General features: G+C 43.4%; 1 protein-coding gene across 1 annotated transcript in view; it reads left to right on the top strand.

Moving 5' to 3' along the window:
• The window catches only part of msh4 (mutS homolog 4), a 256,979-nt gene extending 231,404 nt beyond the window's left edge, over positions 1 to 25,575 (top strand). Inside the window, exons 17-20 of the mRNA XM_063063470.1 lie at positions 2,769 to 2,897; positions 7,904 to 8,078; positions 18,887 to 18,975; positions 25,375 to 25,575. Coding sequence (XP_062919540.1) covers positions 2,769 to 2,897; positions 7,904 to 8,078; positions 18,887 to 18,975; positions 25,375 to 25,569 — 588 coding nt within the window. The 3' untranslated portion in view covers positions 25,570 to 25,575. The remainder of the gene's footprint in view (positions 1 to 2,768; positions 2,898 to 7,903; positions 8,079 to 18,886; positions 18,976 to 25,374) is intronic.
• Positions 25,576 to 26,446: the final 871 nt, after the last annotated feature.

Genomic DNA, 26,446 nt, shown 5'->3' with positions numbered 1-26,446 from the left:
CACTACTTTCTCTTTGCAGTATTTATTTTAGCTTAACTATTTGTTAGACATATATACTGACTGTCATTCAATTTTTTCTCCATATTTATTTATCATGTACTTCATTGCACTGCTGTAGTAAAATTAAATTCCACGACATATGCCGGTGATATTATTTGTGCTGTATATGATATATATATGCATTGTGGTGTTTATCTGTATACATGTGTGTGGTTGAACAATAATAAACTTGAACTTGAATTTATGTGCTCTGGTTTCCTTCCGCTTTACAAAGAGAACAGATTAACTGGCAATTTTGCAATACCCCTACTGTGTGGGTGAGGGTTAGAATCTACTGAATTGATGGGAACGTGGGAAGAATAATGTGGAATTAGTGGGAATTGTGCAATGGATTGTTTATGCACCGGGTTGGGGGTGGAGAGTGGTTTCATGTCCCGTCAATTATTTGTTTATTTTTTATTATTTGCATGACTTGTTCTTGTTTGCACGTTGGACATTTGACAGTCCCTGTGTGTGGGGTTTTCATGGGTTATATTGTGTTTGTTTCTTGTCTGTTTGCAAGAAGATGGATCTCAAATTTGTAGATGGTATGCATACTTTGATAATAAATGTAATATGAACTTTGAACTCTGGACTCACTGGGCTGAAGGGCCAGTAACCAGTACCATGGTCACTATCATGTAATCTGGGACCTCATTGTTTTGAGTAAACTGCTGCATTTTTACAAATAGTGCTTGGACTTGAGAAATATTATAGAGACTATATACTGTTTTGAGTTGCCCAGGAAGGAAATACTTTACAGCATTATGTACATTTTCTTTCTTCTAGCCAAAAAGATCTTTGAAACAATATGATTACTTCCACTAAACAGAAGCTCATTTAATCTATTTGATTTATTTGGAGTAAAATGTCATGGGTATGGAATATGGGAAATTGATATTTTGTGAAGAGTCCCTCTCAATATGAACTAATCCAGATGGAGGAAATTTGAGATAAAAACATGTGGGAAACAGAACTGAAGGTTTTGATGATAAGGAGAGATAAAGAGTGGAGAAAGATTGTTTGATTGAAGCATAACTATAAAAACCATAAAACGGGAACAGAATTGGGCCATTCAGCTCATCAAGTTTGCTCTGCCATTTGGACATGGCTGATTTATTTTCTGTCAAAGGTCTTCATTAAGTTAATAAGATTGTTGATAAACCTTCATTCTTATTCCTACAATAAGAACATAAACTTCGAACATTACAGCACAGTAAAGACACTTCAGTCCATGATAATGTGCCGTCCTTTTAATCTATTCTTAAAATCAATTTACCCTTCCCTCTTACATAGCCCTCCATTGTTTCTTTCATCTATGTTCCTATCTGAGTCTCTAATGTATCTGCCTCTACCACCACCCCTGGCATGTTCCAGTAAATATCTAAATTACCCTTTAATTGAAAGTCACTTCCCCCGTAGGTGGTGAGGATTGGCTGGTGCAGTGAGCACTGCAGTCTCTCCCACTAGCTGATGGCATCATGGTGCCGGTAGAGTTTAAACCTGGTGTGTGGTAAACATACGGCCTCTTTCTCGGTCGATGCATCGCTGTGGGGGGGCCGTGGAAATGATAAACAGAGGGGTGTGCTGCAGTAAAGAGGGCCCGGCACACACTTTAGACGAGTACTTGCCGCTGTTTGTATGTTCAGTATCTATTTTGTTTTGCCACTTCAGTTATTCAGTTTAGATAAGTATTTATAACCAAGATTAGCTTGAAGGGTTCACTGACTGTTTAGTGTCTGTCTTGTAAGTAAGTAGTTGACCTACTTACCGATGGTGCGTCTCTTCTGTCCCTACTCACCAAAGCCGCAAACCTGATTTCACACAGCCGCGCACCCACCTATCTCTGTGTAAGAAACCTACTTCTGATATCCCACTGCTATATTTTCCTTCGAACACCTTAAACATATGCCCTCTCATATTAGCTATTTTTTACTTGGTGGTGGTGGGGGAACCTGCTGCAAGGACGTGGCGGTGGTACAAACCCAAGTGCTGAACACAGGCGCGGAGGACGAGTCGGGAGGCGTTATGGTCATAGCAAGCATGGAATTGGTGTCCAGAGAGAGTCTTTAGCGGAAGTCTTGGTTTTAGTAGAGAATTCAGGAACGATGCTAGACTTAGAACTACTAGTCCTAAGAACCATGGAATGAGATTACTCATACAAGAGTCAACCAACGAACTGGCAACTCCTTGTTGTGGTCACAGAGTCTTTATCTTGCAGTTTCTGATGGGAAGCAGGTGTGTGTAGTTAGTGGAACCTGGGAATGATTAGGATTTAAATAGGGTTATTGAGGCCAAATTCCTGAGGTAAATGGCATGGTGGGGGATTGCCAGAAGGGACCATGACAGAATGTCTCTGGCTGTCACCTTGATCTATTCCTCTTATCATTTTGTACACCTCTGTTAAGTCACCCCTCAATCTCCTATACTCCAGAGAGACAAGCCCTAGCTCACTCAACCTATCCTCTAATCCAGACAGCATCCTGATAACTTTCTTCTGCATCCTCTCCAAAGCTTCCGTGTCCTTCCTATAATGAGGCAACCAGAACTGAACACAATATTTCAAATATTGTCCAACCAGGGTTTAATAGAGCTACAACATTACCTTGCTGAGATATTTTGTAAAATTTGAGTCCACATTTATAAATAGTTTAGAATTCTGTCAAGTAATAAGAATTGTTTATATTTGGTGATCATTTACAGATTCCTTGTGTATTAATTTCTTACAGATAACATACATAATGCACAATGTTTCTGATAAATCTTTGATAATCATTGATGAACTGGGAAGAGGAACCAGTACAGAAGAAGGAATTGGTATTTGCCATGCAGTCTGTGAATTTCTGCTCAATTTCAAGGTGAAGACTTTGGACATTTAAATGTTTTATGCAATAAGCCAATATTTTACTGACCTGAAAAAGACATTTTCAAATTCGACCTTGACCACAATAAGACTGATGATTCTATATGAATAGAATGGGTATGGTGAGATGGAAAGAGGGCGTGGAATATCGAATACACACTCTGACCTGCCTTAGCCATTTCCTTGCACATTAAATCTCCATAAGCCATAGGATCAGAATTAGGCTGTTCAATCCATCAAGTCTGCACTGCCATTTGATCATGGCTGATATATTTCCCTGAACCCTGTTCTCTTGCTGTCACTCTTACTATTCATAACGTATGAATTTCTGTTTTAAATATACCCAATAGCCTCTACAGCTGTCAGTGGCTGTGTAAGAAACCGATCTCTGATGCCCCACACCTATATTTTCCTTCAAACACCTTAAACGTATGCCCTCTCATATTAGCTATTTCTTCCTTGGTGGTAGTGGGGGAATGTCTCTGGCTATCAACTCGATCACTGATTCCTCCTCATCTATGTGTGTGTGTGTGTGTGTGTGTGTGTGTGTGTGTGTGTATCTGACACCAGTAGAGAAGTGGTTATTGGTGAACTCACAGTCCCCTGGGAAGACAACATCGATGAAGCCCATGAGTGCAAGTTAACCAAGTATGCAGAATTAAGATCAGAGTGCAGAGACAGAGGGTGGAAGGTCTCATGCTATCCATTTGAACTCAGCTGCCGTGGGCTTATTGTGTTCACTATCCAGAAGTGGCTGCGTGACCTTGGCTTCACTGGAAGAGAGATCAAGTCAACCAGCAGGGCTGTAGCTGAGGCAGCAGAGAAAGGATCAGTATGGGTGTGGACCAAGTATGTCCAGAGGGGCAGATAGTCAGACAGTGTATACATATCCTGCAAACCCTTCAGTAGTTGCATAGTCACCTAAAGAGTAGACTATCTGTTGGATGGAAGTGACCAACAACTCTGATAGAAGCAGATGCTGAGTTTTTAAGCTCACCCGTGGGAGATGGTGCTTTTAGCACTGCTGGCCCACCACCTCGAGGGAGTCTTGATCATAAGCGGGCCAAAACTCCTGAAGACAGGTGGCAGATCAACTGATGATCACACTGGTGATAGCACAGGACAGTTAAAATCTTAGTCCACGTGTATTTTCAATTCTGTGTGTGTGTGTATATATATAATTTTATTTTTTGCATTACTGTATGTGTGCTTGCTAGCTTGAATGTGCTGCATATGTTTTGCACCTTGGCCCCAAAGGAACACTATTTCATTTGGCTGTATTCATGTACGGTTGAATGATAATTAAACGAATTTGATTTGATCTCTGTTCTAAAGGGATGTCCTTTTATTTAGAGTCTGTGCCCTCTGGTTCTGGATTCCCCCATTATTGAAATCATCCTCTGCACATCCACTCTATCTGGTATTCCTCTTTACCTCAAATGGGCTATAAATTATTGGAAACCCTACGGCCTATGAAGGTTTTAGTCATGTGTGATGTGGGCATGGCTACAAAGATGTCCATCTCTAATTGTCCCCTGAGAAACAGCTATTTTAGATTGCTGAAGTCTATGTGCAGAAAGTGCTTCTGTAGTACTCGAGAAGCCCCATCTCCTTGCTAATACTGTGTGCCTCTGATTGTGCCCTTGTTAGCCTATTGCTGAAACCCTCTGGACTTTGCTATTCCAGTGCTCTCTGATCTGGCCCTTTATTTTAACTCAATAAAAAATTAATGTTTATCCACTGACGTATATCAATGGGTATATTTCAAGCAGAGGTTGATAGATTCTTGATCAGTGAGGGCATTAAAGGTTACAAGGAGAAGGCAGGACAATGGGCTTGAGAGAGATAATAAATCAGTCATGATGGAATGGTGGAGCAGACTTGATGGGCTGAATGGCCTTATTCTGCTCCTGTGTCTAACTTGCATGTAGTCTTGTTTAGCCATCACTTGATGTGATGAGCCAATCAGCCCAAGTGGTCTGTGTCGATGTTTCTGTCACATTTGAATCTTTTTTTTTTATCTCACTCTTTCGGCAAATTCTCTATTCCTTCTACGCACCCCCCCCCCCCCACCACTTAGCCTAGCTTCTCATTAAAATATTTCTGTTATTTGCCTATCTGCCTCAGGTATTTACCACTCACTGTAATCACAGCTTTATATACTACCAATTAGAGACTTCTGGAGTAATTCACTCTGTATGAAATACTTTGGGCGTTTCCAGAGATGTGATAAAAGGCCAAATAAATGCAGAAGACATGGAAATTTTGAAAATGTGCATTGTCAAATAACTTGCATTGCGACAGTGAAATTGCTGTGGATGCATTGTCCTTTTTTTTAAAGGAGAATTGGTAACAGTTCCAATTTGATTATGACAAAATAGAGATTAAAATAACAAGAGAAGGTTGAAATAGGATTCCTTCAGAACCTCACAGAACTCCAGTATAGACGAGCTACTAGACTGGTCGCTTCTTTCGAGAGACGTAGAGTCATAGAACACAACAGTAACCCACAGCTTTCTGGAAGTAGGGAAACTTGCTAGGAAAGCTCACCAATGTCTCTACTTTCTGAGGAGGCTGAAGAGAGCTGTACTATGCATATCTACACTCATGTCATTCTACAGATGTGCAGTAAAGAGCATCCTAACATGTTGCATCACTGCATGGTACAGAAACTGCACTGTGGCGGATGGGAAGGCCCTTCAACTAGTAGTCAAAACTGCCCAATGCATCACCGGCACCGGCACCAGCACCAGCCTACCCATCATCAAGGATGTGAAGCGAAAAATGCCAGAAAAGGGCCCGTAACATCATGAAGGATCACATGCACCTTGTTCATGGACTGTTTGGTCCACTCCCATCAGGGAGGAGGTTACATAGCACCCACGCCAGGATCACCAGACTCAAAAACAGTTAACTTTCCCCAAGCAGTAAGGCTGAATACCTCCACCCACTAACTCCATCAATCCTTTATTATTTCCTATCTGTCACCTTTTGTACAACCTAGCATCACTTTATAAACATACAATCAATCTGTGTATTATATATAAGCTCTCTGATGTATTTATATTTATTGTGTATTTTTATTATGGTGTTCTTTATCGTTTTGGGGTTTTTTTTTGTACTTCATCGGATCTGGAGTAACAAATATTTCATTCTCCTTTACACTCTTCTCACAGAAATGACATTAAACTATCTTGAATTTTCACCTGGAAAACTCGAGCAGCAGTAGACCAGATAACAGCTAGCATGACCAAACAAGGACAGAAAACCATGTATCTCCATCTCCTGCAACAAACATAGAATATAAAACACCAAAGTACAGTAGAGCTCACACACACAAAATGGTGGAGAAACTCAGCAGGCCAGGCAGATTCTACGGAAAGGAGTAAACAGTCGACATTTCAGCCGAGACCCTTCATTGGGACTGGAAAAAATATGAAAAGTCAAAATAAGAAGGTGGGGAGGGAGACGAAGAAGCACTACAAGGTGATAGGTAAATAAGTGAAACCAGGAAAGTGGGGTAGGGGGTGAAGTAAAGAGCTGGGAAGTTGATTGGGCTGGAGCAGGGGGAAACCATAGGAGAGGGTAGAAGACCATGGAAAAAAAAGAGGGAGGAGATGCACCAGGAGGGTGATGGACAGGTAAGGAAAAAGGTGAAATAGGAATGGGGGGGGTGCAATTACTAGAAATTTGAGAAATCGATGTTCATGTCATCAGGTTGGATGCTATCCAGACGGAATATGAGGTGTAGCTCCTTCAGCCTGAGTGTGGCTTCATCCTGGCAGTAGAGGAGGCCATGAACTGACATATCGTAATGGGAATGGAAAGTAGAATTGAAATGGTTGGCTACTGGGAAATACCGCTTTTTCTGATGGACAGCGTAGGTCCTCAGTGAAGTGGTCTCTCAATCTATGTCAGGTCTCACCAATATACAGAAGGCCACAATGGGAACACCGGATACATTAGATTACCCCAACATACTCACAGGTAAAGTGTTTAGAGCCCTGAATGGTAGTGAGGGAGAAGATGTAGGCACACTTGTTCTGCTTGCAAAAATAATTACCAGGAGCGATGAGTGTACAATGGAGTCACATAGGGAACGATCCCTGTGGAAAGCAGAATGTGGGGGTGGGGGATAGGGGTAGGGATGGATGTGCTTGGTAGTGGAATCTGTTGGAAATGGCAGAAGTTACGGAGAATTATGTGCTGAATACAAAGGCTAGTGGAGTGGTAGGTAAGGACAAGAGGAACCCTATCCCTGCTGTGGCAGTGGATGGGATGAGGACAGATGTGTGCGAAATGGAAGAGATGTGGGTGAGGGCAGCGTTGATGGTGGACAGTACAGGTGTTGTGCCACTCAACTATCAATCTAACTCTTCCTTCACACATCACCCTCTATTTTTCTATCTAACAGTCTCTTAAATGAATCTGCCTCCGTTACCACTTCTGGCAGCATGTTCCACTCTCTGTGTAAAATAAACTACCTCTGACATCACCCCTATTCTTTCCTGCAACCACCTTAACATTATGCCCCTTCATATCAACAGGAAATATGCTGGAGGAACTCGGCACAACCTGCAGCATCTGTGTGAAGAAAGGGTAGATGCAGTGTTTTAACCCTAAACCCTGAGTTCCTTCAGTAGATGCTCGATCTGCTGAGTTCCTTCAAGCATAAACACAAGAGGTTCTGCAGATTCTGAAAATCTTGAGCAGCACACAATATGTGGGAGGAACTTAGGTCAGGTAGCATCAATGGAGAGGGATAAGAAGGTGATGATTCTGGCCAAGACTCTTCACAAGATCTAATGAAGGCTCTTGGTCCGAGCATCAGACTTCCCCTCCTTAGATGCTGCCCGAGCTGCTGAGTTCCTCCAGAATTTTGTGTGAAGTTCCTCCAGCAGATTGTTTGTTGCTGCAGATCACAGCATCTGCATTCCCTCGTGTTTCTGTCTCCACTTTTCACTTATCTTTGAATGAAGTGTTTGCTTTGTTTCCACTCAGGCCTTCACACTGTTTGCCACTCACTTCCTGGAGATTTGTCAGCTGGATGCCCTGTATCCCAATGTGGAAAACAACCATTTTGAGGTTCAGCACAACCGAAGCAGCACAGGAAACTACAATAAAATCATTTACACATATGTCCTTGCTAAAGGCTGCACCGAGGAAAAAAACTATGGTAAGTTCTGCTGCTGGACAGCAAATACTCAGGACAAGAGAAAGCTGAATAGCTTCTCACCAGCTCTGCTAGGGTACGGTACTTTGGCCTCTTGAATCTACAATGTGATGATGGTTGATTTGACTTAAGCTCCTCTTGCCCATTTAGTATCTTTCTTACTTCAGCCCATCCCCCTTCTGGGACAGAGGCTGCCAATAGCACCTCTCCAGAGTCCCTAAGAATTCGGAGCAGAATTAGGCCATTCTACCATGGCTGATCTTAGAATCCGCCCAATCCCATACACCTGTCTTCTTGCCATATCCTTTGATGCACTAACCAATCAGGAAACGATCAACATCTGCTATAAATATACGCACAGACTTGGCCTTCACTGCAGTCTGTGGCAGAGTATGCCACAGCTTTATTATTCTCTCTGAAAAAATTCTTTCTTACCTCTGTTCTAAAGGGTCACCCCTCAATTTTGAGGCTGTGCTCTCTAGTTCTAGATACCTCCACCACAGGAAACATCCTCTCCACTTTCACCCTATCTAGCCCTTTCAATGTTCAGTAAGCTTCGATGAGATCCCCCTGTTTTCTTCTAAATTCCTGTGAATACAGACCCAAAGCTGCCAAACACTCCTCGTATATCAACCCCTTCATTCCCAGAATAATCCTTGTAAACCTCCTCTAGACTCTGTCCAATGACAACACATCCTTTCTGAGATATGGGGCCCGTAACTGTTGACAATACTCCGAGTACGGCCTGACTAGTGTCTTACTAAGGCTCAGCATTTTCTCCTTGCTTTTATATTCTATTTTCCTTGAAATAAATGGCAACATTGCATTTGCCTTCTTTACCACAGACTCAACCTGTAAATTAATCTGGGAGTCTGCACGAGGACCCCTAAGTCCCTCTGCACCTCTGATGTTTGAACCTTTTCCCCTTTTAGATAATAGTCCACAGTAGTACCAGAGGATTGGAGGGAGGCGAATGTTGTTCCCTTGTTCAAAAAAGGTAGTAGGGATAGTCCGGGTAATTATAGACCAGTGAGCCTTACGTCTGTGGTGGGAAAGCTGTTGGAAAAGATTCTTAGAGATAGGATCTATAGGCACTTAGAGAATCATGGTCTGATCAGGAACAGTCAGCATGGCTTTGTGAAGGGCAGATCGTGTCTAACAAGCCTGATAAGAGTTCTTTGAGGAGGTTACCAGGCATATAGATGAGGGTAGTGTAGTGGATGTGATCTATATGGATTTTAGTAAGGCATTTGACAAGGTTCCACACGGTAGGCTTCTTCACAAAGTTAGAAGGCATGGGATCCAGGGAAGTTTGGCCAGGTGGATTCAGAATTGGCTTGCCTGCAGAAGGCAAAGGGTGGTGGTGGAGGGAGTACATTCAGAATGGAGGATTGTGACTAGTGGTGTCCCACAAGGATCTGTTCTGGGACCTCTACTTTTCATAATTTTTATTAACGACCTGGATGTGGGGGTAGAAGGGTGGGTTGGCAAGTTTGCAGACGACACAAAGGTTGGTGGTGTTGTAGATAGTGTAGAGGATTGTCAAAGATTGCAGAGAGACATTGATAGGATGCAAAAGTGGGCTGAGAAGTGGCAGATGGAGTTGAGCCCGGAGAAGTGTGAGGTGGTACACTTTGGAAGGACGAACTCCAAGGCAGAGTACTTGGTAGTGTGGAGGAGCAGAGGGATCTCGGGGTACATGTCCACAGATCCCTGAAAGTTGCCTCACAGGTGGATAGGGTAGTTAAGAAAGCTTATGGGATGTTAGCTTTCATAAGTCGAGGGACAGAGTTTAAGAGTCGCGATGTAATGATGCAGCTCTATAAAACTCTGGTTAGGCCACACTTGGAGTATTGTGTCCAGTTCTGGTCACCTCACTATAGGAAGGATGTGGAAGCATTGGAAAGGGTACAGAGGAGATTTACCAGGATGCTGCCTGGTTTAGAAAGTATGCATTATGATCAGAGATTAAGGGAGCTAGGGCTTTACTCTTTGGAGAGAAGGAGGATGAGAGGAGACATGATAGAAGTGTACAAGATAATAAGAGGAATAGATAGAGTGGATAGCCAGCGCCTCTTCCCCAGGGCATCACTGCTCAATACAAGAGGACATGGCTTTAAGGTAAGGGGTGGGAAGTTCAAGGGGATATTAGAGGAAGGTTTTTAACTCAGAGAGTGGTTGGTGCATGGAATGCACTGCCTGAGTCAGTGGTGGAGGCAGATACACTAATGAAGTTTAAGAGACTACTAGACAGGTATATGGAGGAATCTAAGGTGGGGGCTTATATGGGAGGCAGGGTTTGAGGGTCGGCACAACATTGTGGGATGAAGGGCCTGTACTGTGCTGTACTATTCTATGTTCTATGTTCCATATTGTTCCTTATATCAAAATGCATTATCATACATTTCCCAATACTGTATTCCATCTGCCACTTTTTTGCCCATTCTTCCAATTTGTCATTCCTGCAGCAATCGCATTGCTCTCTCAGCACTACCTGTCCTCCCACCTATCTTTGTATCATCAGTAAACTTTGCCATAAAGCCAAATCATTGACAAACAATGTGAAAAGTAGCGGTTTCAATACTGACTCCTGAGAAACACCACTAGTCATCAGCAGCCAACCAGAAATGGCCCCCTTTATTCCCACTCGCTGACTCCCGCCTGCCAACCATTCTGTTATCCATGCCAGTATCTTTCCTGTAACACCATAGGATTTTATCTTGTTGAGCAGCCTCATGTGTGACAGCTTCTCAAAACGCCTTCTGAAAATCCAAACAAATGACATCCACTGCCTCTCCTTTGTCCACCCTGCTTGTTACTTCCTCGAAGAACTTACAGATTTGTCAGGCAAGATTTCCCTATACAGAAACTGTGCTATTTTTGACTTACAGTAACTTATCATTCGTCTCCAAGTACCTCAAAACTTCATCCTTACTAATAGACCAACACCTTCCCAACAACTGAGGTTAGACTAACTGTCCTACAATTTCCTTTCTTTTGCCTTTCTCCCTTCTTAAAGAGTGGAGTAACATTTGTCGTGGGCCATTCTTTAAAATTGTCCCCAGCTGTAGCTCATTACAGATACTTCCTCACACAGGAGTAAGGTCTCTGGAGCTTCTATTAGTGTTGCTCTGAGATTTTATGGGATGCCCAACATCCTTTTGCAGCTAGGGTTGGGGCTGTCCATGGTGGAGTTCATTTAAGATCTTGCTTCATCAAAAATCTGTCAATAATGTAAACACTATGTTGGGAAAATGAATAAAGACTGAGTGGAGATTTGTTGCAGATTTTGAATTGAGATGGGTAAATAGAGAAGTTGTTCCCTTTGTTAGATGCCTTGCATTATTGAACATCCCTTATGATAGTGGCAGTGCTGCAGCCATTGGGGATTTCCAACGTTTCTGAGGGATCAGGTGCAAAGTCACCGACAGTATGTTTTCACTTCTTGTGAACAGGAAGCATTGTGAGAAAATGGCCTAAATATGACAGTCAAAAATCTTCTGCTACTACTCCCTGGTATGCACCTGGCTTGTGTCACAATCAGACTACATTATGACATTAAATTAGATCATAAATTCACTGGCGTATGTCATGAAATTCGTTGTTTTGCACCAACAGTACATTGCAATGCGTAATAAGAAACTATAAATTACAATAAGATACACACACACACACACACACACACACACACACAGTGGATTCCAGTTAATTGGGACACTGTGATCAGTACATTTTGGTCCAATTAAGCGGCTGCCCCAATTAGCCAAAATTTCATGGAAATAGTTAAAAAGGTATAAAAATGACAAACTGAGTAACAAATTATGTACTTAGAAGAAATTAGAATTAGAACTCCATCAAAACTACCACAGTACTCTAAAACGGTATATTAGTTCCTAATTGTTATTGATGGAGGAACTCATCCTGTGTACAGTGCTGCATTCTTTTTATTGACTCTAGGTGAATAAAATCAGTGCACCTCGTGTAGAAAATGAACTGCCTTCATACAATTTTATCAGTGATTTCATCCTCCAAATCTTCACTTTCATTGTAACATTCAAGATGATTTTTAATACCTTCAAATTCTTCATAGTTCCTAATCTGTTGAGGTCATGAAATTGTTTCATTTTCACTGCCTGACGTTAATGCCATCTGCAAGCCTTAGTGCTTGAAATCATTGTAAGCAAAACAGTTCTGAATTGTCTTAAAGTTTATTACTTGCCAACTATCAGTGATAAAAAAAATCACTGCTTTTTGAACACAAACATGCTACTGATGCTATTTAAAAACTGCTATTCAAATGGTGTAATGTCTAACTTTCACACAACACACAAGCAACTAACACTAGTTAGAAACTGTTTGGCAACCCCAATTAAGTAGCACCGTGTCCCAGATAAACAAAGGGAACCCCAGCTATTTTCTTGATTATTTTTTCTCTTAGTTGTCCCAGATATACAGCCACCCTGATTAACCGATGGCCCAATTAACCAAAATCCACTGTGTGTGTGTGTGTGTGTGTGTATATGTGTATGTATATGTGTGCATGTATGAGCATATGTGTATGCATGTGTGAGCATATGTGTTTATGTGTGTGTGTGTGCTGCTTGGCCTGCTGCGTTCACCAGCAACTTTGATGTGTGTTGCTTGAATTTCCAGCATCTGCAGAATTCCTGTTGTTTGTGTATCTGTAGATGTGTTTTTATACGTATAAATGTATATGCAAGGATGTAATACTGAGGTTTTATAAGGCACTGGTGAGGCCTCACTTGCAGTATTGTGAGCAGTTTTGTGCCCTTTATTTAAGAAAGGAGGTGCCGACATTGGAGAGGGTTCAAAGGAGGTTCAGGAGAAGGATTCTGAAATCATATGAGGAGCAATTGACCGTTCTGGGCTTATGCTCGCTGGAATTTAGAAGAATGAGAGGGGATCTGATTGAACCCTATCAAATGTTGAAAAGCCTGGATTAGGTAGATGTGGAGAGGATGTATCCATTGGAGGGAGAATCTAGGACCAGAGAGCACAGCCTCAGAATAGTGGGACATCCTTTTAGAACAGAGTTGAGGAGGAAATTCTTTAGCCAGAGAGTGGGGAATCTGGAATTTGTCGCTACAGAGGCTGTGGAGGCCAAGTCATTGGGTGTATTTACGACAGAGGTTAATAGGTTCTTGACTACTCAGGACATGAGAGGTTAGGGAAGAAAGCAGAAGAATGAGGTTGAGAGGGAAATGGATCAGCCATATGAAATGGCAGAGCAGTCTCAATGGGCCGAATGGCCTAATTTTGCTCCTGTATCTTATAAGGCTTTAAGATAAAACAGAATTTAGCTATTTGGCTCATTGAGTCTGCTCTGCCCTTTAATCATGGCTAATCCAATTTTCCTCTCAGCCCAAATCTTTTGTCTTCTCACTGTATCCCTTCAAGAATCTATCAACCTTTGCCTTAAATACACATGTGGCAAAGAATTTCACAGGTTCACCACTCTTCATTCTAAAAGGATGCCATTCTATTCTGAGGCTGTGTCCTCTGGTCTTGGACTTTCCCATCATAGGAAACATCATCTCACATCCATTCTATCAAGGCCTTTCACCATTTGATAGGTTTCAATTTTGTCATCCCTCATTCTTCTGAATTCTAGTGAATACAGGCCCAAAACCACCAAACACTCTTCATACCACAAGCCATTCAATCCTGGAATTATTTTAGTGAATAACCTTTGAACCCTCCCCAGTTTCAGCACATCCTTTCTAAGATACAGGCAAAGCTGCTCAATAATACTCCAAGAGAGGGCTCACCAGTGCTTTTATAAAGTCTCAACATTACATCCTTGCTTTTATATTCTAGTCCTCTTGAAATGAATGCTAACACTGCATTTACCTTCCTCACAATGGACTCAACCTGTATATTAACCTTTAGGGAATCCTTTACTAGGACTCCCAAGTCCCTTTGAGCCTCAGGTTTTTCTATTTTCTCTCCTTGTAGAAAATAGTCAACTCTTTCATTTCTCCTAGCAAAGTGAATGACCATACACTTCCTGACACTGTATTTTATCTGCCAATTTTTGCCTATTTTCCTAATCTGTCTATGCTCTTCTGCAGTTTCTCTACTTCCTCCAAACTACCTGTCACTCCACCTATCTTCATATCGTCTGCAAACTTTGCAACAAAGCCATCGATTCCAACATCCAAATCATTGACGTAAAACGTAAAAAGAATCGGTCCCAACACAAACCCCGATGAACACTACTAGTCACTGGCAGCCAACCAGAAAAGGCTCCTTTTATTCCCACTCTTTGCCTCCTGCTAATCAGCCACTGCTTTATCTTCCCTTTAACACTTTAGGCTTGTAGCTTGTTAAGCAGCCTCATGCGTGGCAGCTTGTCAAAGGCCTTCTGAATATCCAAGTACACAACATCAACTGATTCTCCTTTGTCTATCCATACTGAAATCCTCCATGATTATTGTAACATTGCCCTTTTGGCACACATTTTCTATTTCTCGTAGTAATTTGTACGCTAGACCCTTACTACTGTTCGAGGGTCTGTATACAACTGCCATCAGGGTCTTTTTACCATTGCAGTTACTTAGCTCTATCCACAATGATTCAACACCTTCCAACCCTGTGTCACCTCTTTCTAATGAAGTGAGTTGATTTTGTTTTACCAACAGAGCAACACCGCCCCCTCTGGCTTCCTGCCTGTCCTTTTGATACAATGTGAATCCTTGGACATTAAGCTCCCAGCTATAATCTTTCAGCCATGATTCTTGCCAAGCTGCGACTGTGCAGTTTTGTCTTATCAACAGCCTCTCCTCACTACACATTACCTCTGTTTATAAACTAGCTACCTCATCTTCAGCCTTTCCTACAATACTTCTTGCACTGAAATATATACGGCACTAGTTGCACTAGGCTCAACTTTTTGATTCCCAACTTTGAGGTCTTACCAACATCTTTCTCCACAACCTGTCCACTAACTGCCTGGCACTCTGGTTCCCGTCCCTCTAGTTTAAACCCCACTGTGCAGCATTAACAAACCTTCGCTCCAGGATATTAGTCTCTCTCCAGTTCAGGTACAAATCGTCCCTTCTGTACAGTTCCCACCTTCCCTTGAAGGAAGCTCGAGGATCCTAAAATTTCATGCCCTCCCTCCTACACTAATTCCTTAGCCACATATTAAACTATATAATCTTCCTAGCCTGTGGCACAGGTAGCAATCCTGAGGTCACAACCCTGGAAATCCTGCCCTTTAATTTAGTACCTAACTCCCTATGCAGAACCTCATCACTCATCCTACCAGTGTGATTGGTACCTACATGGACCGTGACATCTGACTGTTCACCATCCCACTAAAGTATGTTGAGGACTCAGTCCGAGATATCCTGGATCCTGGCATCCGCGAGCAACATACCATCCTCGAATCTCGTTCTTGCCCACAGAATCAACTGTCCATACCCTTAACTAATCTATCACCTCAGTGCATCTCTTCCTCCTCCCCCTTCTGAGTCATCATAAAACATGGTTTTATGGTGTGTGTGTGTGTGTGTGTGTGTGTGTGCGTGCGTGCGTGCGCGCGCGCGCGCTGGCTGAGTTTACAAATACCTGCAACTTTGTCCAATCCAATGCAATGGCCCCTCCATTCCAGACATTGACGCAACCAGTTAGAATGCTCTCTATGATATATCTGTAGAAATTTGTGAGAGTCTTTGTTTCATATGTTGTTTCCTGCTAGACATTGACCATAAAATTGTAGATTTATGTATCCAATAGCTCATGGAACTAAGACAGCTGATCTGAGCAAAAGCAGTTCTAAATTTGCCTCAGAACAACTTTTAACAGGAGAAAGGATAGCAAATTTTTGTGCGATGCTGGGGTTCCCGTTTCCTAGTTATCCAGTGTCGGGGGAAATAATAATTAGAGGCCAGAGGGGACATATTTAATAGGAACTAGAAGAACAACTTTTTTACACAAAGGGTACTATTTATGTGGAATGGGCTGCCAGAGAAAGTGGATGAATACCAACAGTAAAGACAGTTGGAAAGTTACATGGACAGGAAAGGTTTAGAGAGGAATATGGGCCAAATGCTGGCAAATGGGATTAGTTTGGATGGATCATCTTGACCAGTAAGGGCTGGTGGGGCCAAAGGACCTGTTTTTGTGTTGCAGAACTTTAACTAGAAAGCTGACGAGACAAAATGTGTTTGGATTGTGCTAACCTGGTGAAGTAACCTCTCACCAAAACAGTGTCCACATTGAAAAGCTATTGCAACTGAAATTAAGGAATTAGGCTCCTCAAGAATTTTTTTTTAATGTGGGAAGGAAATGTAATGACAAGAGAACTTGATGCCTAAGCTTATTGTAGATCTATAAACATTCAAGTGTTCCAGCTCCAGTACCTGAGTAACTAGCCAGAATTTCTTCAACAGCAGCTCTGAAACTAGCAATGTTAATTGTTTAAAAAAGTGTTTCCAACCGAGAGTCCACAGACTCCTTGCTTAATGGTATTGCAAAATGGCATAAAAATGTTTGAAAACCCCTGGTCTAGAAGGACAAGGGTGGCAAGAATTTGGGAATACCACCGCCTGAATATTCCCCATCAAGCCACAGACCATTCTGACCTGAAATCTATTGCTATTTCTTTATTGTTGCTGAGACTAAGTATCGGGACTTCTACTTCCACCTCTCCCACCAATACCCCGTAACATTCTGAGAGCAGCTTCACCAAGTGGAATAGCATAGGCATCAAGTCCTCTTTCACTACCATCTCCTTGCAAAGCAGGCTCAACAGAGCAACTGGGCACCTCCTCTTAATTTTCTCCTGAATTAGTGAAGAATTCAGAATAACGTCAAAGTATTGAGCTTGAGAATCGGGAAAATATGTGGCGGCTTTACAAAAGTCCGGTTAGACTATATCTGGAGTGTTGCTTTGAATTTTGGTTGCCCCATTATAGGCTTTGGAGAGGGTGCAAGAAGAGGATTTCCAGAATGCTTCCTGCTTTAGAAGACATGACTAAAGGAGAGGTTGAACAAACTTGGTTTGTTTACTCTGGAGCATCAAAAGCAGAGGGGAGACTTGGGAGAAGTTTATGAGATCATGAGAGGGATGTATAGAATACCTTTTCTCCAGGGTCAAAATATCTGATACTAGAGTGCATGTAATTGATGTAAGAGGGGTTAAGTTAAAGGACATATATGGGGCAAGGTTTTACACAGAGATTAGTAGGTGAATAGAATGTGCTGCCAAGCCTGGTGATGGAGACACACACAATAGTACTTTAAGAGGCTCTTAGATAAGGACTTGAATATGGAGAGATACAGACTTGTATAGGCAGAAGGGTCTAGTTTAGTCATCTTTTAATTGGTAGTTAAATGACCAATTTAAAGCGGAGGTTGATGTGAGGGTGTCAAAGGTTACATGAAGAAGGCACGAGAATGGGGTTCAAGTTCAATTCAAGTCGGTTTTATTGTCATTTCAACCATAACTGCTGGTACAGTACACAGTAAAAACAAACAACGTTCCTCCAGGACCATGGTGCTACATGAAACAACACAAAACTACACTAGACTTCAGGCCTACATGGGACTACATAAAGTGCACAAGACAGTACAATAATTAATAAACAAGACAATAGGCACAGTAAAGGACAAATTACAATATAATAATAAATGATGTAAATGTAAACAATGTTTTAGCAGGAATTGAGAAAGAAATGAGCAAAAATTGCAAAGGGAGTGGAGTGGTGCTCAGTTGTGTGTGTGTGTAGGCTGGTGTCAGACTAGACTCTGGGAATTGAGGAGTCTAATGGCTTGGGGGAAGAAACTGTTACATAGTCTAGTCGTGAGAGCCCAAATGCTTTGGTACCTTTTGCCAGATGGCAGGAGGGAGAAGAGTTTGTATGAGGGGTGCATGGGGTCCTTCACAATGTTGTTAGCTTTGCGGATGCAGCGTGTGGTGTAAATGTCTGTAATGGCGGGAAGAGAGACCCCGATGATCCCTTCAGCTGACCTCACTATCCGCTGCAGGGTCTTGCGATCCGAGATGGTGTAATTTCCAAACCAGGCAGTAATGCAGCCGCTCAGGATGCTCTCGATACATCCTCTGTAGAATGTGGTGAGGATGGGGGGGGAGTGGAAAATGGACTTTTTTCAGCCTGAGAGGGTTGAGCATATCTCTGTGGGCTGTAGGACTTGTTCCTTTACTGTACTGTTCTATATCTATAGATGATCTATAGATTACCTTGCCAGCAATACCTTTATTGTAAGAGCTTCTTTTTTTAAAGAGCTCACATTTCTATGACATAGGAACAGAATTAATCCATTTGGTTCATGGAGTCTGTTCCGCCTTTCTATCATGGCTGATTTTTTATCCTTCTTATCCCATTCTACTGCCTTCTTCATGTAATCTTCGATACCCTCACACCAACCTCCGCTTTAAATATACCCAATGACTTGGCCTCCAGAGACATCTGTGGCAATGAATTCCACAGATTCACCACTCTTTGGCTAAAGAAATTCCCCTCATCTCTGTTCTAAATGGATATCCCTCTATTCTGCCATCTGGTCCTTAACTCTCTCACTATAGGAAACATCCTCTCCACGTCCACTCTATCCAGGCCCATTTGTAATAATAGTCATTGATGTAACTAAAGTTACAGCCATGTTAGTGAATGTACTGTGTAGTTACCTATAGACTGCTGTAACTCAGTTTGAATAGTTCATTGTCAGCTGAGCCTAATGTGACATAGTTCCGAAATTCACAATCAGTTGCTCTGTGATACCTGAGTTGACCAAATGTCTTTTTGATATTTTTTATATAAAAGGTTTAAAAGCTGCTGAGGTTTCATCTCTTCCTCTGTCAATTGTTCTTGATGCCAAGGATATTGCATCCCACATCACCAAGCAAATATGGGTGAGTACTTCAAACCTAGAACACCGGCTAAAAAATGTGGTGGTTGTCCGTTGTGTGCCAGAGCTGACTTCACATTCTAGGATGGGCATGTCCCTATCTCACCAGGGTATGATACCCGCTGGCTACCCTCACTTGGTTCAGCCTACCTGTCGAAGTGGTGTTCCAGGGTGTGGTCACTGTCACATCCAAACTGCGACTTGGCGCCAAAGGTGAGAGGTAAGTGTCCGGTGGGGACCAAAGGTGAATGAACTGCCCTGGAATGGACACAACAAGCCCCTTCACCATAGTAGCTACCCCTCCCTGGACACCCCATACACCGCAGTGGAGATGGTCTCAGGTAACAAAATGATATGCGGCTTTATTTTTAAAATCCCAGCAATACCATGGGTTTTGTTGAAGAAGATTGTTAGGCTGAATATGTTCCTGAAGGTTTTAAGGCCAATTTTTCATGCCTGCCACCCTCCACACCTGCTACTGTTTGTGGCACAGGACCATGCTCACAGCACTCGTGCCAGTACTTCTACCAGGCATTTCATCGTCATTGTCTTGGCTTCCCACCTCCAGCATTAAATGGACAATATCTTTGTTTTGTTGAACAAATGGTTCTGGAACAAATAGTGGATAATAAATTTTTCCAACCCCAAAGATTGTACAACCAGTGAATGAAGGCACTCCAAGGCCGTACTTCAAGTACAAGTTCACAGTTTGAGGATAAAGGGGAAGCCTTTTAGGACCGAGATGAGGAAAAACTTCTTCACACAGAGAGTGGTGAATCTGTGGAATTCTCTGCCATAGGAAACAGTTGAGGCCAGTTCATTGGCTATACTTAAGAGGGAGTTAGATATGGCCCTTGTGGCTAAAGGGATCAGGGAGTATGGAGAGAAGGCAGGTACAGGGTTCTGAGTTGGATGATCAGCCATGATCGTACTGAATGGTGGTGCAGGCTCGAAGGGCCGAATGGCCTACTCCTGCACCTATTTCTATGTTTCAGGTTTATTGTCATCTGACTGTACAAACGTACAACGGCAATTCCTGCGATGCTGCTGGCACCAAACTGTATTGACTTTAGTTGTTACTTTGGACCTGTCATCAGCATGGAGAGGGGGGTCCCACTGCATGGGCAACAGACGGATCTCCTTATCAACTGCCCTGGCTTGTGCCCTGGACAGGCCACTCCAGCTTCGCTTTATAGCGTCGGACAAACACGGGAAGCAGCAGTTACCGGTTATAAGTCATAATGCTTGATTGGCGTACAGCATGGCGCCAGGGGTTGCTTCCAACGGTGGGAGAGACCCATCACATTTCAATGGACAGCTACCGCCAGCCTCAAGCTGGGCAGCCCCCAGCCAGTAAGGTGTTGTCCCGCCACAGTCAGTCTTCCTGACATTGGGATAATGGGTTATTCCAGGAAGAGCTGACTGTAACTACTGCACCAGACAAGAAAGAAAACAAATGAATAAGACAACACCCCTCAAGTTGGGATGTTGGAATGTCCGCACAATGTTGACTGGACTTGACCATAACCTCAAGGATATCGAAGATGCACGAAAAACAGCGGTTATTAACAATGAGCTACTAAGGCTCAAGGTAGATATAGCTACCCTACAAGAACCACGTTTGGCGGATTCAGGTACACTGAAGGAAAGGGACTACACATTTTTCTGGCAGGGAAAGAACCAAAATGAGCCCCGCCAGCATGGAGTGGGTTTTGCTGTTAGGAACTCCTTGTTTCAAACGGTGGAGCCACCAGAAAATGGATCAGAACGACTTATGACTCTCTGCCTACACACCAGTCATGGCCCAGTATCTCTCGACAGTGTGTATGCCTTGAACTCCACCTCTGAGGCAAAAGACATGCTGTTGTCAGGAATATTCCCAGTGATGAGCACCTCATTCTCCTTGGTGACTTCAACGCCAGAGTGGGAGCCGATAACGATTGCTGGCCGTCTTGTGTTAGCCACTTCGGAATTGGCAAAATAAATGACAATGGGCAACGTCTCCTGGAGTTCTGCTCCTATCACAGCCTGTGTGTAACTAACTCCTACTTTCAGACAAAGTCGCAGTACAAGGTCTCATGGTGACATCCACACTGGCACCAACTAGACATGATCATCACCAAGCGCTCTTTCATCATTTCTGTACTAATCACCCGCTCACACCACAGTGCAGACTGCGATACGGATCATGCTGCAAGATCAAACTACATTCAAAGAAAATCCACCACTCCAAACAAACTGGAATACCTCGCATCAACACAACAGAGATGAAACAGTCAGAAAAGGTTGACCAGTTTGCCAAGTCAGTACAGGGTGCTATGACTACCTCCTCACAAAGAGGTACTGCAACAGAACAATGGTCATACCTTCGCAACACCATCCACGAATCAGCACTCTCTATCTTTGGAAAAAAGACCACACAGAGCAGTGACTGGTTTGAGGCAAAGTCCAACATCATGACTCCTGTCATCGAAGCCAAGCGTGCAGCTCTCACAGAGTACAAGCGCTCACCATCCGACCAAACACTCCAGGCACTTCGAGCTGCTGGAAGCAAAGTGCAGCTGACTGCAAGGCAGTGCGCAAATGAGTACTGGGTGCAGCTCAGTGAGGACATTCTGCCATCAGCTGTAACAGGCAACATCAGATCGATGTATGATGGTATCAAGAAGGCCCTTGGCCCATCACAGAGCAAGACAGCACCCCTGTAGTCATCCAGCGGTGAAATAATCATGGATAAAAGTAAGCAGATGGAACGCTGGGTAGAACACTACTCCGAGTTCTACTCGAGGGAAAATGTTGTTAGCTCAGCCATTGATGCCATCAATTGTCTACCAGTCATGGATGAACTCGACTCCGAACCAACCACTGAGGACCTCAGCAAGGCAATTGATAGTCTGGCCCCAGGGAAAGCTGCTGGCAATGATGGGATTCCTCCAGACCTGATCAAACACTGCAAGAGCTCACTCCTCCAACCTTTACATGAGGTCCTCCATCAGTGCTGGAAGGAAGGAGCCGTACCACAGGATATGTGCAACTCCAAAATCGTCACTTTGTACAAGAACAAGGGTGATAGGAGTGACTGCAACAACTACAGGGGTATCTCCCTCCAGAGTATTGTCGGCAAAGCCTTTGCTCGTGTAACTCTGGCAGAATGGGTTTACCCTGGCTCCCAAAGTGGTTTTCACGCAAGGAGGTCAACTGTCAAAATGATTTTCTCACTCCATCAACTCCAAGAGAAGTGCGGGGAACAACAGAAATCCCTCTATGTCGCTTTCATCGACTTGACCAAGGCGTTCGACCTTGTCAGCAGGGATGGGCTCTTTCAGATTCTCCTCAAGATCGGCTGTCCCCCGAAACTCCAAAGTATCATCAAGTCATTCCACGACGACTTGAGGGCTACTGTTCAGTACCGTGGCAGCTCATTAGAACCCTTCGCTATTTGTAGTGGAGTCAAACAGGGTTACCTGTTGGCCCCAACATTATTCAGCATCTTCTTCTCTCTGCTATGAAGCACGCATTTGGGATGTCAACAGAAGGCACCTACATACACACCAGGTCTGATGGGCGGCTGTTCAACCCTGTGTGCCTGAGAGCAAGAACAAGGGTGCGAAAGATCTTAATACGTGACATGCTCTTTGTTGATGACGCTGCTGTAACCTCGCACACCAAACAGCAATTACAAACTGTCATGGACCGCTTCTCTAAGGCATGCACGGACTTCGGGCTTACCATCAGCTGAAAGAAAACAAATGTCCTTGCCTAGAATGTAGTGGAGACACCAGTCATTACCATCAACAATTACGATCTCGAAGTGGTCCATGAGTTCACATACTTGGGGTTGACTATTAGCAACACTCTCTCCCTCGATGCTGAAATTAATAAGCGTACCAGCAAAGCAGCATCCATCCTTGCTCGACTCTCCTCGTAGGTCTGGGAGAATCAGAAACTCGCTACAAAGACCAAGACTGCTGTGTACAATCCATGCGTTATCAGCACCCTCCTGTATGGTAGCGAGACTTGGACCATCTACTCCAAGCAGGAGAGGAAACTCAATAGTTTTCACCTGCGCAGCCTTCGCCGCATCCTCGGAGTCACCTGGAGAGACAAAGTCCCAAACTCTGAGGTCCTCTCCCGCGCTGGACTTCCCACAATGTCCACGCTTTTAAGACAACGCCGACTGCGCTGGCTGGGCTACGGCCCTCGTACGAAGGATGGTAGACTGCCAGAGGACATCCTCTACGGTGAACCAGCAACAGGCAAGAGGAATGTTGGTAGACCCCAGCTTCACATCAAGGACCTCTGCAAGCATGACATGAAAACCTTAAAAATCAATACAGAGTGCTGGGAGGATACAGCAGATGACTGCAACAAATGGCGAGGTACTCTTCAGCAACACCTAGAGCGAGGCGAAAGAGTGACCCTGAGTCAGTTTGAGGAGCGCAGAGCTGAACGGAGGGCACAGCGGACAGCGGACAACAATTCCACGACGCCCTACACATGCAGCAACTGTGGCAGAGCCTGCAATTTCAGGATTGGCCTCAATAGCCACAGTCGACACTGCTCAACAAACCAGTGACTACCAGAGGCGCAGTACCCATGGTCGACCACGACCGACGGAGGCCACACACATTGGGAGCTCCAGATACAGTAGATGATCCCGAATGACTCATAGGTGAAGCGTCAACTCACCTGGAAGGACTGTTTGGGGCCCTGAATGGCTGCACATAATTCTCTGTAACTTCCACCATCGTCAACAGGATCCCGCCACCAAGCACATCTTTCCCTCCTCACCCCCTCCCCTGCTTCCTGCTTTCCGCAGGGATTGCTCCCTAACGTGACTCTCCACTGGTCTCCCTCCTGATACTTATTCTTGCAACCAGAACAAGTGCCACACCTGCCCCTACACCTTCTCCTTCACTACTATTCGGGGTCAGGGCCCCAAACAGTCCTTCCAGGTGAGGCAACACTTCACCTCCAAGTCTGTTGGGGTCATCTATTGTATCTGATGTTCCTGGTGTGGCCTTCTGTATCTTAGTGAGGCCTGATGTAGATTGGGAGACTGCTTCGCTGAGCACCTACGATCCATCCACCAGAAAAAGTGGGATCTCCTGGTGGCCACCTATTTCAATTCTACTTCCGATTCTCATGCCGACATGTCAATACCTGGCCTTCTCTACTGCCACGATGAGGCCACACTCAGGTTGGAGGAGCAACACCGTATATTCTGCCTAGGTAGCCTTTAACCTGATGGCATGAACATCGATTTCTAGAACTTCCTATAATGGCCCCACACTTTCCTTCACATTTCCCTCTCTCACCTTATCTCATCACCTGCCCATCACCTCCCTCTAGTGCTCCCCCCTTCCCTTTCTTCTATGGCTTTCTGTCCTCTCCTATCAGATTCCCTCTTCTCCACACTTTTTTCTCTTTCATCAATTAACTTCCCAGCTTTTTACTTTATCCCTCCCCCCTCTATCACCTACTACCTTGTACTTCCTCCCCTCCCCCGCCCCACCTTCTAACTCCGACTTCTCATCTGTCTTTTTTCCAGTCCTGACTGTTTACTCTTTTCCATAGAGGCTGCCTGGCTTGCTGAGTTCCTCTAGCATTTTGGGTGTTCTGCATGTTCCTCTGCCTGGGTTTTCTCCTACATCTCAAGTATGCGCTGGTTAGTAGGTTAATTGGCCACTGTAGAATTGTCCCTTGTGTAGGCCACTGGCAATCTCAGAAAATAGGGAGTTGTTGGGAATGTGAGAGAGGATACGTAACAGGGAAATAGTGGAGAAATGGAACTAAACAGACTTCTCTGACTCAATGGTCCAAATGGATTCTACATCATGGGGAAGTATATGTTGGGAACCACTATAGCGAAGCTGTTAGCGCAACACGATGCTGTTACAATTTGGGGCATTGGAGTTCAGAGTTCAATTCTGGCATTGTTTGTAAGTAAGTTAGTACATTCACCCATGAGCTCGTGGGTTACCTCTCACAGTCCAAAGACAGAACCAGTTAGTAGGTTAATTGATCATTGTAAATTGTCCTGTGATTAGGCTAGGATTAAATTGGTGGGTTGCTGGGTGGTGTGGCTTGGTGAGCCAGGAGGTCCTATTCCTCTCTGTTTCTCTAAGTAAATAAGCAAATGTAAATGTGACCCTGCCGTTCCTCAAAGTGTGGATGTGGGATTATTTTATAGTTACCTGAGTGGAGCAAACAACGTCTCATTTAAAGTCTTAATGGCTTGTGTTTAACCTTTCTTCAGGAACGTGAACCTGATTGTTCTGGATGATCTGACTCTCAGAACTACCTATGGAGTACACAATACTCACATGTCTTTCAAAAGACAATATATCTTTGAAGGGCATCTTGATTTGGTAGTAGAACTTTTCTTTTCTTGAATTTACAGCGGAAACAGAGAAACACTGCTGAGTCTCTACAACAGAGAGCTATGCACCATCTAGCTACTAGACTTATCCAGGCTGCAAGAAACTCCTGCCTGGACCCAGATCGCTTGCGGATGTATCTAATAGGCCTGAAGAAAAGGCATGAGGCAGAGTGTCTTACTGCCAGACAGTCTCCACAAGCCAATAGTTCGCACTGAATACCATTTTACACCCACTATTATAACCTGATATTTGAACTACCTAATAAAAATATTGTTATCATTTTGTCTACAAAAATAAGGTTTTATTATGATAATCTTCCAGCAACCTGTAGTAAGGAAGAGATATCTTGGTAATGTTCATTCGTTGGACCATTATTGTGCTTGTCTTCAGGCAAACAGTAACTTGCTCCCAGCTTCCCTGTCAGTTTCACAAACTGTTGCATTTGCATATTAAGCATCAGTTGCAAATTTTATAAAAGTTGAGTCTGGAGCTTAACAGCATAATTTTAAAGCTATCTTGTATTTCTGCAATTTTCAGTATCGATGGAACAGTTTGAACTGTGGAGTCTCACTCATGTAAAAATATTTTAAAAAGCTTTCCGCTATTTTTCCTCTCAGTTCACTTTGTTTTCTGTCCTCTTTCTCCCTCAGAGCTCAATTTAACTGTGTCACTTTATTTTCTTTTCAACCCTCCCTCAGTTGTCATTGGTTGAAGAGAGGAACTTTAGTCCTTTCATTCACTAAGATCCACCGTGGTCTGATGCTCTCTCTGTGCCATTGTCAGCACAGACTTGTGAGTACACTTGGTTACCAGTTATAGTCATGGTTAAGTCCTTATTCAAATGTTTGGATTTGAATGCAGCTGCTGTGAAATATTTGAATGCTACTTTGAAGTAGTAATAAATGTAAAAAGAGTTCAAAGCAAATTTATTGTCACCATATACAGCCCTGAGATTCATTTTCAAAGAAACACAACAGAATCAGTGAAAAACTACACACAAAGTCTGACAAGCAACCAATGTGTAAAACAGTTGTGGAGTTTGCTGCAAATTCTGAGTTTATTGCATGATATGAAGTGATAGAACACGATGTA

Source organism: Mobula hypostoma, chromosome 12, assembly GCF_963921235.1.
Source record: "Mobula hypostoma chromosome 12, sMobHyp1.1, whole genome shotgun sequence".
In the NCBI taxonomy this organism is placed as follows: domain Eukaryota; kingdom Metazoa; phylum Chordata; class Chondrichthyes; order Myliobatiformes; family Myliobatidae; genus Mobula; species Mobula hypostoma.
Note: the sequence above shows the minus strand (reverse complement) of the source record. Positions and strands in the feature narration are given on the sequence as shown.